This window comes from Podarcis liolepis (assembly GCF_965112155.1).
Source record: "Podarcis liolepis genome assembly, chromosome: 4".
Lineage (NCBI taxonomy): Eukaryota > Metazoa > Chordata > Lepidosauria > Squamata > Lacertidae > Podarcis > Podarcis liolepis.
In genome coordinates this window covers 4,056,875-4,071,513 of record NC_139558.1, presented here as the reverse complement: position 1 = coordinate 4,071,513, position 14,639 = coordinate 4,056,875, and the positions used below count along the sequence as shown (strand labels likewise).

General features: G+C 40.9%; 1 protein-coding gene and 1 long non-coding RNA gene across 5 annotated transcripts in view; one reads left to right on the top strand and one right to left on the bottom strand.

The window, feature by feature from the left end:
• LOC310706086 overlaps nt 1–14,639 on the top strand; it is a 1,025,148-nt gene that overhangs the window by 407,595 nt on the left and 602,914 nt on the right. The window lies entirely within an intron of this gene.
• TDRD3 (tudor domain containing 3) overlaps nt 1–14,639 on the bottom strand; it is a 64,942-nt gene that overhangs the window by 30,952 nt on the left and 19,351 nt on the right. For all 4 annotated transcript variants that reach the window (XM_083501178.1, XM_083501179.1, XM_083501180.1 and 1 more), the window contains 6 exons: nt 13,578–13,738; nt 10,009–10,150; nt 8,033–8,104; nt 5,569–5,718; nt 3,234–3,368; nt 904–1,060 (listed from right to left, as the gene is read on the bottom strand). In XM_083501178.1, the coding sequence (XP_083357304.1) occupies nt 904–1,060; nt 3,234–3,368; nt 5,569–5,718; nt 8,033–8,104; nt 10,009–10,150; nt 13,578–13,738 (817 nt within the window). The remainder of the gene's footprint in view (nt 1–903; nt 1,061–3,233; nt 3,369–5,568; nt 5,719–8,032; nt 8,105–10,008; nt 10,151–13,577; nt 13,739–14,639) is intronic.

The following is a 14,639-nucleotide window of genomic DNA, read 5'->3' as shown; positions in this document are numbered from 1 at the left end:
TGCTTTTTGGCATAATTCTACTAAAAACCAATCTGGACTGTATGATCATCATGAGGCCCTTCTTCATGTGCCTCCTCCATGAGAGGTCCAAAGGGTGGCAACACAAGAACAGGCCTTTTCCGCAGTGGCTCCATTTGTGGAATGTTCTCCCCAAGGAGGTCTGTTTGGCGACCTCAACATATGTCTTTAGGTGCTGGGTGAAAGTGTTCCTCTAATCAGGCCTGGGGCTGATTAATTTTCTATGGCCCTTTAAAAGTGTTTTTGGCAGGGAGGGGGTGCTGCTCTGTTTTTGTTCTATTTATTTTGTGCTTTTATCCTGTATTTTTACCGTGTGAAGCTCCCTGAGATCTTAGGGTGAAGCAGAGTATATAAATTTAATGAAGAAAAAGGAGAAGAAACTTTACCCCTAAGGTTCCTAGATACGTGCAGCTCTGCACACCCTTTCCTAGTTTTCCTGTTCCTTTTCACCATTCCTCTGTATCACTCCCTTCTTCCAAACACCTTTTTCCTAGTTCCTTGTGCTAAGTCATTTCCTGGGCTCATGTGCCCCCTTTGGCCTTGCTGTCTGCCATGTTCCTCTGAAGGATCTCATAAGCTCAACCCATGGTAGCCAAAGAACATTCTAACTCTCAAGACCTTGGTGACATTAAGGCAGGTTAGACATTCGTTGAAAGAAGCTTTACAGCGCCACAACTACAGAATCCCTTGGGGTGTTGTATTATAAATCCATTATGTACTGTGTTACAATAGCCTCATGCTCTACACATCAACAGCAATGTTAACTGGGAAGTAATTATAGTTGGTGGCTTCACAGAAAACCACCAGAAACCTTTGGTTGTAGTTCAGAAGTAAATTGTTCCTATTCAAATGCTTTTCTGTAAGAAGCAGCCTTTAAAGTTGTACCTCTAGGAGGTGGCCCTTGTACAGTCATTTGTTTATTGCTGTTCAGAAGGAAGTTCAATGAAGCTTCAAGGTTGTTGCTGTTATCCATAAGCGCTTGCCTTGCTGCTTCCTTACTGAAACCCATTTCTGTTATATGTTTGAGAGCCTTTTCATCAACCTGCAATAGAAGACATGAATAAATGTAAACCATGGATACAATGTACCCCATAAAACTGTTTACTTTTAAAGTGAATATTTATATTAAATTAAAACACAAATTAGTATTTCATGTACACACAAGACAAGACACACAAGACCACAAGACAAGTCTGTTTTGCTAAATTAAGAGTAATTTCTTACAAAGTCATAATTTCATACAAACCACAGACAAAGGGAATATCGAAATATGCCCTTTATTTATTGCCTTTGATTAAACGTCTTTCCTGAATTGTCTCCAAGGAGGGCAGGAGCAGGCAGGGGATGCCACCACCTAATTGTGATCCCTATGCTGCCCACTAATTTGGAGCTCTTCCCATTCCACTGCAGTCCATGTGCCACATTTCAGGATATGCTCACCACTCAAGGGAGTCTTTTAAGGAGGTTCAGAAAACTGCAATGGATTGGAGTAGTCAGGAAAGCCTGGGATGAATACACTTCTATCCCCACATCATTCACTACAACCTGGTGTGTTCTGGGAATTGTGAACTGTTGCACTATGATGGAAACAGACCCGTCTTATGTGCAGCAATCACACTGCAAGTATCACAGCCCTCTCACTGTCAGGGCTGCACACAGATCCAGCAGCTACTACCTGCCTTGAATGAATTCAAAAGAAGGGCTGAGTGACCCACTATCCATCTGGGTTCTTGCATTGGAAAGTGCTTTTCAACCAATTTCCAGAGGGATACACAAGCACAGGTAACCTCAAACATTTAAATTCCTCTTGAATAGCTAAACTCCACGCCAAACTGCTTTTGAAAGCTCCTTCAGTTTCAGAAGCAGTTCACAGTATAGCACAGGGAACTGCTGTTCAATAAAGACACAAGGAACTAGCTTTGCACATGATACTAGCTTTGCATTTCTCTGGATCCTGGCCACAGCTTGCAAGAGCAGTTCAACTTGCACACTGCTGCCACAATGACTTTTAAATAATGACTAGCAAGGCTGATGTCAAACTACAGATTTGGCAAAAGAACAACATTTTAAACCAGTTTTAGTGGGGGACAGGGGGCGGGCGGGTGTGGGGGACTCCCTGGTCCTGAATGGGGCAACTGTGCCCCTGAAGGACCAGGTGTGCAGCCTGGGGGTCATTTTGGACTCACAGCCATCCATGGAGGCGCAGGACAATTCTGTGTCCAGGGTAGCTGTCTCCCAGCTCCATCTGGTATGCAGGCTGAGACCCTACCTGCCTGCAGACTGTCTCACCAGAGTGGCACATGCTCTGGTAATCTCCCACTTGGACTACTGCAATGCGCTCTACGTGGGGCTACCTTTGAAGGTGACCCAGAAACTACAACCAATCCAGAATGCGGCAGCTAGACTGGTGACTGGGAGGGGCCGCCAAGACCATATGACACCAGTCTTGAAAGACCTACATTGGCTCCCAGTACGTTTCCAAACACAATTCAAAGTGTTGGTGCTGACCTTTAAAGCCCTAAATGGCCTCAGCCTAGTATACCTGAAGGAGCGTCTCCACCCCCATCGTTCAACCTGGACACTGAGGTCCAGCACCCAGGGTCTTCTGGCGGTTTCGTCACTGCAAGAAGTGAGGTTATAGGGAACAAGGCAGAGGGCCTTCTCAGTAGTGGCACCTGCCCTGTGGAACACTCTCCCATCAAATGTCAAAGAAATAAACAACTATATGACATTTAGAAGACATCTGAAGGCAGCCCTGTTTAGGGAAATTTTAATGATTGGTGTTTTAATGTATTTTTAATCTTTTGTTAGAAGCCGCCCAGAGTGGCGAAACCCAGCCAGATGAGCGAGGTAGAAATAGATGATGATGCTTGTTGTTGATGATGATGTTGTCACTAAAATCCAGCAATATTTTCATAGTTGAAAAGCTCAACATCCATCTGTATGGGGGAGAAATCTGGATTATAAGAAACATATCTGCAAAGAGGTTACCTTTCAGCCATGACAACTGGTTTTCAATTTTCTTGCAATTTAACATTTTACTTTAATCAAATATTGAGTTAGGCTGCAATCCTAACTGAAGTACCCTTCAGTAAGCTCCACGGAATATAACACATAGGAATTGTACTGGTAGTCAAGATGTCTGCATACCTTGCACAAAAACACCCCCTCACCTCCCCCTGAACATCCTTCGTATAAAATGTTTGAAGCCTTACCAATTCTCGATAGACACCTTCATTTTTCCCCTCAGGCTTGATCTTCTCTTTTTGGAACACTTCCCTGATTCGATTCCCTCCTGTACTCACACTGAGATTGCTTCTAGTACTGCCACCTCCTCCAAACGTTTTAGTCTTTAGAGAAGAGATAAGGAAAATAATCTTTCAGTACCACCAGTACTAACTTTCTTTACACAACCACTATGGAAAACCAGTCTGAAGATACTCATTTTTAGCATTCCTGCAAACAAAATTTTGATTTCTAGCTCCACTTCTGGTCTCTCTAGAAATCACAAAATACTGTAAAAAGGTTTTAACAAGCATAATTGGGGATTATTATTACTATCAAATTTATTACCCAACCTTCACAAACAGCTCCCAGGGTAGGTTACAACAATCTAAAACTCAGAATAAGAAACATGTAAAACAGATTATAGTTACAAGAACAGAGTGGGCTATGAAAACACACATTTCAGGTGTCAAAGGCAAAGAGGTGCAAAGGCACAGAATGAAGAAGCCAGACACACCTCTGTGGGGAGAGAATCCCACAACTTATATAAAAAACAACTTAAATCAGAAATTGGGAGGAAGAATATTTCATCACCGATACATTATAGAGATTACATAGGCAGTACGGTTAGGCTTTTAGTTTAAGGGACCTTTTACATTACTAAAACTGCTTGCTTTTATACATAACAAAATGTTTTGGTTCCAAAACATTCTACGTACGAAATAAACCAGTCAAAACATCTACCCTAAGTCTGACATATTTATGTGATTCAATATACATGTTCATTTTAATCCTTGGCTAGTGTGATATCTGAACAATCCACTCCTCCTGTATTTCTGGTCTTTCCAAAACAAGCAAGCAAACAAACAAACACCTGGGTACTGAGATAAGTTACACTGAAACATATGTTTCCAATATCTATCTATCTATCTATCTATCTATCTATCTATCTTTCTTTCTTTCTTTCTTTCTTTCTTTCTTTCTTTCTTTCTTTCTTTCTTTCTTTCATACAGTGGTACTTTGGGTTACAGATGCTTCAGGGTACAGATGCTTCGGGTTACAGACTCTACTAACCCAGAAATAGTACCTCGGGTTAAGAACTTTGCTTCAGGATGAGTACACATGCTGCGTGGCAGCAGCAGGTGGCTCCATTAGCTAAAGTGGTACCTCAGGTTAAGAACAGTTTTAGGTTAAAAATGGACCTCCAGAATGAATTAAGTTCTGTCAGGGCTGCCACCCAGTCCCAGCTCACATAGGACCAAGTCAGCCAGCGTTCAGTTTCAAAGAGTCTTTATTGGATTACAGGTTCCATTTCCAAACTGCAATGTGCAGCCCTACTTCTTCTAGGTCAGAACGACGAAGACCCGTCTGAGTCCCCGCCTCTAGCGCACCAGCTTAATACCCTAGCCTTGCTCCACCTCCTGCGCCTTTCCTTCCGTCTCTGGGTCCTTCTGCCCCCCTGGGTCTCTCCCTTCCTACTCTCTTCTGACGCAGAGCCCCCTGACCCTTCCGCCTCCTTGCGGCGGGCTTTGGGACCCGGTTCACTCTCTGGGCTGCTGACTGCGCCAGCTTCCGCTACATTTGAACTTGGCGCGCGCGCCCAACTCTCCACTTTCCTCTTGATCGTTTCATCGCTCCCCGAGGTGGGCGTGACTACTCCTGACTCATGCCCTCCCTCCTTCTGAAAGTCTCCGGAGCCCGATATCTGGTCCCCTTTCTCCCCGCTGCTCCCGGCTGGGCACGTGGGTCCCGATCTCCAACTGCTGCTTTCTGATCCCTCTCTGGACCCTTCTTCCTGGGGTGTCCCCCTGCTCTCCCCCCTTGCTCTGGCTGCTGGCGCTCCCTTCTGGGAATCCTCGGACTCGCTAGACAGGCTCGGTGATCTTGGGTCGTCATCCCCACTCATCCTTCCTTCGTATTCCTCCCCCTCGCTCTCTGTCTCCTCCCTTCTCTGCGTCTCTGCTCCTGAACCCCTGACAAGTTCTTAACCTGAGGTATCACTGTACTCAAGTTTTCTAATTAGCTTAAATAACTATAATCAATGAATATAGAACAATGCATGCTTCTAAACTGATTGGGTGATTTTCTCTTCAGCAGTACTCCATGCCAAATTCCTTTAGAACCCCCTTTCTCCTCACTGGATAATTTATTTTGTGGGAAAACAGCAAATACCTTCATATTCATTTCTCCATACAATACCAAGAAGAGAACGCACAGACATTATAGTACCTCCACAAATTACAAATTTACTGTAAATAATAATAATAATAATAATAATAATAGTAATAGTAATAGTAATAATATACTGCAGACCCTCTTTCTAACCTCTTTGCTTTTTGCTACTTCTGCAATAGCAGCTGTTCGCTGTTTTTCAAACTCATCATTGTCCCCGGCAGGTTTCGCTGTGCTTGTCACTTGCAGAGTTTTTCTCCGATCCAGCTCCCTGCTGTCCACTTGAAGCTGAGATACACACTTCTGGAAATGTAAAAGCATATTTAAAAAGCAGTTCCATCTACCATGTATTTCATTTTTAATATAATAGAATCAAATCACAATACAGCCGCATGCCAGATTCTAGTTGTGATCTGAACTTCCCAGTCTCTACTACACAGGAAATAAAGACAGATAAATTATAAGAGAGCAATTGTGTTACTCAAGCAGCCCAGCATGATCCCCTGTCTCTTCCTCTCCCTTAAAGATCTTTTGGGACTGTGCAGGTTCCAAGAAGTGGACAGGAGGCTGCAGAGGAAGCCTCCCAGTCCAGCCCCACTCAGGTCTTGCTTTGATTAAAGAATCCTCTCTGCCGGATGAAGAATGCTCCATTTCAATGCTTTTGGTTGGCATGCATATCTTTGGTATGATAAAGTTAACAGTGCCTTTAAAAATCATATTGTTAGAAAAGCATTGTTTAATGTTTGGATAAGATACAAAGATCTATTGGAAAATAAAACCCCTAGATGGGTCTCACCAGTGGAGGCTAAAGCAGTGAAGAAGCTCAATATGGAGGTCGGATGGCCGAAGTATTGGGAAATTTTAGAACAGGATGGAGATAAGTTCAAACTACAAAGTCAGGAGAAATTGAAGCATAAAGTAGAAAATTGGTTCCAATATCGTCAAATAATGGAATTTTTTAAACAGGATAGGAAAATCGGTTTCCAGGTGGAAAAATCAAAATTAGAAACCGAATTGTTAGAACCCAATACTAAGAATTTATCTAGAATGTACAACTTGCTGTTGAAATGGAACACACAGGATGAAACAGTTAAATCGGCTATGATTAAGTGGGCTCAGGATGTTGGACATAACATTATGTCAGCTGACTGGGAATGGTTATGGAACACCGGTATTAAATTTACGGCATGTAATGCCTTAAAGGAAAACATTATGAAAATGGTATACAGGTGGTACATGACCCCAGTCAAGCTGGCAAAAATCTATCACTTGCCCGATAATAAATGTTGGAAGTGTAAAGAGACTGAAGGTACCTTTTATCACCTTTGGTGGACATGCCCGAAGATTAAGGCCTTCTGGGAAATGATCTATAATGAAATGAAAAAGGTACTTAAATGTACCTTTCCTAAAAAACCAGAGGCCTTTCTATTGGGCATTGTCGGCCAATTGGTGACAAAGAAAGATAGAATTTTTTTTATGTACGCCACAACAGCAGCAAGAATACTCATCGCAAAGTATTGGAAGACACAAGATTTACCCACTGTGGAAGAATGGCAGATGAAAGTGATGGACTATATGACACTGGCCGAGATGACAGGCAGAATCCGTGACCAACGAAAAGAGACGGTGGAAGAGGACTGGAAAAAATTTAAAAGCTATCTTAAGGACTACTATAAACTTAATGAATGCTAAAATGTTGTGGTTTCCAGAAGCAAAAGGGTACAGGGATACAAGGCTAGACTATAAAAGAGGACTAAGATGATAAAGATTGGAAAGTAACAATTGGGAGTTGCTAGTTGAATTATGGACATTGGGATGCAGAGAGGGGGGGTATGGGGAAGTCCAAGAAAAGAGGTTTATGAAAATATGTTTGAAATTATACGTGTATGTTTGTCATTTTTAGTGTTTGTTTGTGTTTCTTAAAAGTGTTGTAAAATCAATAAAAAATTTATAAAAAAAAAAAATGAAGAATGCTCCATTTCTAGACAACCGGTTGGTACCAAATAGCAGAAATTGAAACTTTCTACCCCACAGATGAAGCTGCTTTTAGAATATAGTCTCATTGACATAGGGACGTGCACAAGAAACTGTGTGTGGGTGTGGGTGTGGGTGCGCGCGCACACACACACTCTAAAAACAAACCAATACTGATGGCCCATGTACACACAGCTAAGTACAAAGCAGGGGCAAAACTTAAAATGAAAAAGATATCTAACCAAACATTTAACTGCTAAATAGAAAGTATCAGGTAGCTGATGTTCCTTGTGGCACTTGAAAGAATGGACTGGGAAAGCACTTGGCCGCCGCTTGAAAGTTCTCAAACATGTAGAAATGCATTATGTTCAAACTAGTTTCTTACATTTATATCAATTTGTAAACTAATGCTTAAATATCTTTTTCCTGCACCATATCCTGTTAAACACTAGACTCTAAAGAACACAATGCCAAAGTATTGAAATAAAAAGTCCCATATGTAGCTTTTTTAAAATAAAGCCTCTGGGTATGGAGCGGTATATGTATTCAATAAATAATACGAAATAATAATAAGAAATATTCTAAGATACAACAGAGTCGCTTCTGTTTCAAAGTTTAAACCTATTTTAAAAGCACGTCATACCTGCCCAAAAGGTACAAAGGGAGGAGGTCCACCTTCCGTTCCTATGTTACTTCTGTTGTGTTTCGATAAGCTCTGTGAAATGAAGCAACATTATCATGAACTGGTATTGCCACAGCAAGAGGTATGACATTCTACCCGTCATGCCCTGTATCTACCAACTTACTGATCAACCTTACTAGAAGCACCGGTGTCATGAGAAGAGTGTGAAGGCACAGGAAAGCTTGAAGGAGACAAAGAGAGAAGGCAAACTTTCTAAACAAGCAAATCAACTACCCAGTTTGAATTGGGCATTAAGCTTGTGCCTCTAGAAAGAAATACATATGAAGTCTTTTTACTGAGGAATAGGAAGTTCTATGGATTCAAAGAAATGTAGGGTGGAAACATGCTACACAAACCACAGAACTTCGTGTTTCACACACTGTGTCTTCAACCAGCGCTACATATCAATTTATTAGGCAGGAAAAAGACCACCTTAGAGGCTGCTCCAGAGGGACTATGCCCTCCCACACCCCAAGATCTTTTACCACCTGACCTGCCTTCTGGAAAGGATCCTGCTTAATATTTTGATAGTGTGATTGCAGTTTTATTAACAGTTTCGTTACTCTGCAAGCTGCCTTGGAAAGATTTACATCATGAAAAGCAGGTTATACATTATTGCAATAAATACCGTATTTTTCGCTCTATAAGACGCACCAGACCACAAGACGCACCTAGTTTTTGGAGGAGGAAAACAAGAAAAAAAATATTCTGAATCTCAGAAGCCAGAACAGCAAGAGGGATCGCTGCGCAGTGAAAGGAGCAATCCCTCTTGCTGTTCTGGCTTCTGGGATAGCTGCGCAGCCTGCATTCGCTCCATAAGACACACACACATTTCCCCTTTTTAGGAGGGGAAAAGTGAGTCTTATAGAGCAAAAAATACGGTACATATAATCAGACAAAAACCACTATTCAAGAGATGTACAAGGAGTGTTTGCTAAGTTCTTTCTGAAGTGCCTCAGGAAGGAGACAGGTTTTCCCATAAAGTGAAGAGGCATAAAGTAGAAAGCCTCAGCAAGGAAATCAGAGAGCTTTATGACATTCACAGTACCACACTGACACTGAAACGGCCCACCTCCAGTGTGGAACTTTTGCCAGCCCATTTTTCTCTGACACCTCAGAATGCTAACAAAATGCTAAATTTTCTGGGTTTAAATCAGGGATGGAGAACCCATCGTGAGCAACCTGACAGCAGTTTAGGGCCAGAGGCAAACATGGATAGAGCAATGGATGCTCTACTTTCCTCTGTACCCTCCCACATTCTGCCCCATAGACACCATGCATCTCTCCATCCAGGCCAGCAAGAAGCATCAGCACAAGGACACATTCCAGGAGGAAAATAACTTGAGGAGAGTGTGGAGCAGGACTGGTGAAGGCTGTGGTCTGGGGGGGTGGTCTTGGGGAGCCCCAGAGGCCAGGTATGGCCCTCCAAACCTATGATTCCCCATCCCCAGCTTAAATCCTGACCTTTCCATAAAAACATTTTTAATGCACATTACAATGTGACTTAATTAAATGTGCTTTGTAACACAATCACAATGCCTTCATTTTCATATACCTAATAAATAATTTGAAGTTTAACTAATATACCTGAAGGAGCGTCACCCCCTTCTCTGAGGGTCTTCTGCTGGTTCCCTCATTGGAGGAAGCGAAGTTACAGGGAACCAGGCAGAGGGCCTTCTCAGTAGTGGCAATCTCCCTGGGGAACACCTCAGATGTCACGGAGATGAAGAATTACACAACTTTTAGAAGACATCTGAAAGCAGCCCTGTATCAAGAGGTTTTTAATGCTTGATATTTTTATTTTTATTTTAGATATGCTGTAAGCTGCCCAGAGTGGCTGGGGGAAACCCAGCTAGATGGATGGGGTATAAATAATAATAAAATTAATTGTTGTTGTTGTTGTTCAGCTTAAGGTAGGGAAAAGCATGTTACCTCACCCTTTGCAACTCCCATTTTTCTATAAGATGGTCCACTTCACCGCCAAGAATCACTGTGTTGCTGTCATCCAGAAGGAGGATGCCATTTTTCACTTCCACAATTCCCAGCAGTTTAATTTTCGTTCCAGGAGGAGTGTTCAGACTAAACACAAGAACAAGAGGAACTCCACAAGTATTGACGAAAGTATTATTTCAGTATTTTGTTCTGAATCACCATTACACTGAATCAGTTCTAAGTTATTTATTATGTGATACATATTAAATAATTTGGTAGTGTGAAACTACAGTGCATTCTGTTTTAATGCTAAATAGCTATGTGACTTATTTAGGTATCACTAGAAAGGACTCACTGCACTTGGAGATATCTGCATTTGAAGATGTAGTCATGAGAAAACACATGGCCCAGCACTATCACCTTATGCAGGAAGCATAGTAAGAATCCATCTCCATATTGCTTCTGGAAGCACTCAAAGAAAACGTGTTTTACTGTACGTTTTTTTCCAAGTGCCTCCATTGTTCGGTGGCAAAATAGGTAAACAAAAAACACATTTTCAGTGCTGCAGCATCTATAGAACATCAATCATTACAATGGTAGTTTTCAACTGTTCACTCATCTGTCAAATTGACAGAATATATTAAGAAAATCAGCTGTCAATCACTTCAGAAACTGAGCTCCGACTAGGGATACTTAGGTGAGAACAAACCCTGTTCCTGGAAATGGAACAGCACACAAAGGAGATATGAGATTCAGATATCTGAATATGGGGCATCTCATGACTGAGACACCTTTACAGTAGCATGTGAGAATTCACAGCCTTGCTACTGGGACCTTGAGGACCCAAAGCATGCAGCCCTCCCAATGAAGCAAAGGGCTTCAGACATTGGCCAAGCAGCACAGAAAGGAGATAGAGGCCCATCACATATCTGTAATCCACCAACAGCATCAAGACACCTCTAGTACAAAGTGTCATGAGAAATTCCAAATCCCTGTCGAGCATTACTGAATGAAAAAAGATGTTCATTCTACTTTCACCATCTTCATTATAATGTTGGCTCCATACAGACCCTGTTGCATTCTGCGCTGGTCACAGATGAAGGAAGGAGCCCAACTGTGGAGTTTGGTCTTCCATATTCCTAGTCTAGCATCTTATCAGATGTGCTGGTGGTCTAGATCAGGGATAGGCAAACTCTGGCCCTCCAGATGTTTGGGAGTACAATTCCCATCATCCCTGACCCACTGGTCCTGTTAGCTAGGGATGATGGAAATTGTAGTCCCAAACATCTGGAGGGCTGGAGTTTGCCTATGCCTGGTCTAGATATTGCTCAGTCCTGCCCTTTGCCAACAGCTCTATTGAGACAGTTGAGGTGATGCGAATTACTTCCAGATCTCCATGAATACTACAATCATAGTTTATTAACTAACATAATATGTGACTTCCATCCTTAAGAAAAAGAGTGCTGAAGTAAAGTCAGCAGGCTCCTCCTGCAGAGCTGCCATTTTGTTCTAGTTCAAAAACTGCAAATGGTACAAGGGTGGTCAGAGCATGTTGCAGTAATACATTGTTTGTTTCCAGGCTCAGTTTAAAGTGTTCTATTAATCCTCAAAATGTGTAAGCAGTCTAGAACCAGGTTACCTTAAGGACTGCCCAAGATCAGCATCTGAGAATCTAAACTCCAGCCAGTCATTAGCAAAATTTTGATCACTGGCACTGCAATCACAGAATTCTGCACTTGAAGAAACTTTCACCCCCCACCCCCCTTTTGGACAGATGCTGAAAATGTTTTAAAGATATTTTGTAGCCAAATTTTGCTTATGTAAAATCTTCTTTTTTAAAAAATGCTGAGCTATTTTAAGCTGTGCTTTTACTGTCACTCTATTTTGTTTTCTTTCTAGAAACTGCTTTGGAAAAAATATTTTGACAAGCACAGGTGCAAATAAACTTTATTATTCACTTAGGTTTTATTTAAAGGACAACTTTTTCCAGAAAGAAACATGTTTCTTTTAAAGAACTAAGATGACAAAACCAGCATTTCACATTTTCAGAAACAAAAACGTTGTCTTTGAAACTATTTAATTAAATAGTATACAATATATTCAAATATAAAATTGAAGGTTTGTCCTGTAGGATCTTGCAAAGCTGGACCGATCTTTTGGTACTGGAGTACAACTTCACACTTATTTTTGGATGCCTAACATGCTTTCATCTACAGATAATGAGAAAATGGGCACATGAGCTCTGGGAAGAAATATGGGCAATTAAAGTGAAGCCACAGTGGTTCTTGAATGGTTTTATACTAAAGTAGATCTAAAGGATACATACAACTATGAAACCAAATACCTAATCCTGGCCACCACACTACCTCCAGTGCTGTCTTGTTGCAAGATTTAAGGCAACTGTGTAGATAATATAGGATGAAACAGGAGCATACCTCCTTGACCAACATGGAAAAGGACAGAATATCTAATATGGAGGCAGTGTTCCAGTTGTACTGTGGCCTCTAAAGCTGTGGGGAAAAGTTGTGTAAAGACAACAAGTCTTATGATTAATCACAAACTAGCACTAGGGTAAATGTATCTAGGTGCAACCTTGCACAATCTTGCATATCCCTATGTAGTGTAGCTATGAATGTACATGGGGGCGGCAGCTTTCTGTTAGAGAAGCTTCAGGAATGTTGCAGGGCAGTTTTAAATTCATGCTGGCAGAGGTGCCAACTTGTATAAAATATGGGGGGCAGGTTAAGTCCCCCCCTGATGCGGTGCCTGCACACTATTTGAAGGGCAATGTCCATCAACTTTGAGGGCCCCAGCACCCTCAAATATTTTATTTGGGGAAGAAGCCCCCTCAGCCCCTAGAAGTTGGCTCTTACTCACAGAGAAAGGCTTTTGTATAATGTTAAGATATTCTTGATTTTGCTCACCAAGTAATTTCTTAGTGCACAAACTGCTCTGCAATCTCTTTATGGTTTACCATACGTGTAAAGCCAATGAGCTTTGCACATGACTTCTCATCAAGTCACTAATTCATATGTAGTCTAATCCAGCATACCTATTATGCAATTCATTAGCATTTTTAGTAATGAAATTCCACTCATTTTATGTACACAACTAATCAGCTGGCCAGATGGCCTTTCAGCTGTTATCACCCTATGTTAAACTCCAGCTGATTACTTGAATGGGTACCATATAGGCACACAATTGCCCAAAGAATCTGAAGGACAGCTTTAACTATAGCTGTGTATAACACGTAATACCCTAAAGTTTTCTATTAAATTAATTTCTTATAAATGTTTTACTTTTACAGTGTACTTCTGTGTTTTCAGCTATTGTAAACCAAGGACCACTATGAGAGATTAGCAGTCAATTTATTCTTGGAGGCATAAACCACAAACAGAAAAAGATATGAAGGATTTCTTCGTATAGGATTATTATTTCTTCACTTCTGGAACAAACTTTTTCTCCTTCAAAAGATATTGTAAACTCAGACATATTCTATATATTGAAATGCCTTTGAGAGTTCTAAAATGTAATGTGCTTTCAGTCCATATAAAGCAAAATAAGTATTATTTACCTTATTTTGGACATATAATTATATTCTATTGCAGTGCAGCTTGTGTGTCCGTCAGTCATCTGCAAACGCAGCATTCTTGGAGCAGCCTGAGATTCTTCATTATCCTTTGGTGCAGCTATATTGCGTACTTTTTGGATTTGTAGAACACATGGACCTTCTAGCTGTGAAGACCAATGGGAAAATTACTTTAATTAGCTTTGTTCTATTTTGTGTAACTACTATAGGAAATGGTTCTGGTAGGTATTAGGTTACCTAAAAAAACCATTTTTAATTATACTTCATTATTATTGTTGTCAGAGCACTGCCATCATTTCTATGGACACTAGGGTTGGGCGATATCTGGTTTTCAACATCACAATATATCACCAGCTAAACACTGCAATATTTCAATATATCATGATATCTGAAATAAGGCTGGAGCTATGTAGAGGTGAACGTGGTAATGTCCTGACAACTGCTACTACTTATGAGTCTAATTCTAAAACTGATAATTTTTTACTTACCTTTAACATATTGTTACAACTGCTATGTTATAGTGGTACTGTACCAATAATGTTTAAATCAGCACATTTTCTCTAAAATTAAAGCTGTAGAAGTACCGTATTTTTCGCTCTCTAAGACGCACCAGACCACAAGACGCAACTAGTTTTTGGAGGAGGAAAACAAGAAGAAAAATATTCTGAATCTCAGAAGCCAAGAAGAGCAAGAGGGATTGCTGCGCAGTGAAAGCAGCAATCCCTCTTGCTCTTCTGGCTTCTGTGATAGCTGCACAGCCTGCATTTGCTCCATAAGACGCACACACATTTCCCCTTACTTTTTAGGAGGGAAAAAGTGAGTCTTATAGAGCAAAAAATACGGTAATCAGTAGCATATATCAAAAGTAAGGTGAGAGAATGTTTACTAAAATTTTAATTACATTACTAAACAAGCAAAACACCAATTCAGTGTCACACTTTTAGATATTCAAGTATCCATTGAGTCTTATACATCCCACAAACCAGTTATCTGATTGATGGGTAATTTTCTTTTCTAAACCAGGCCAAACCAGAAAGAATGGCTAAA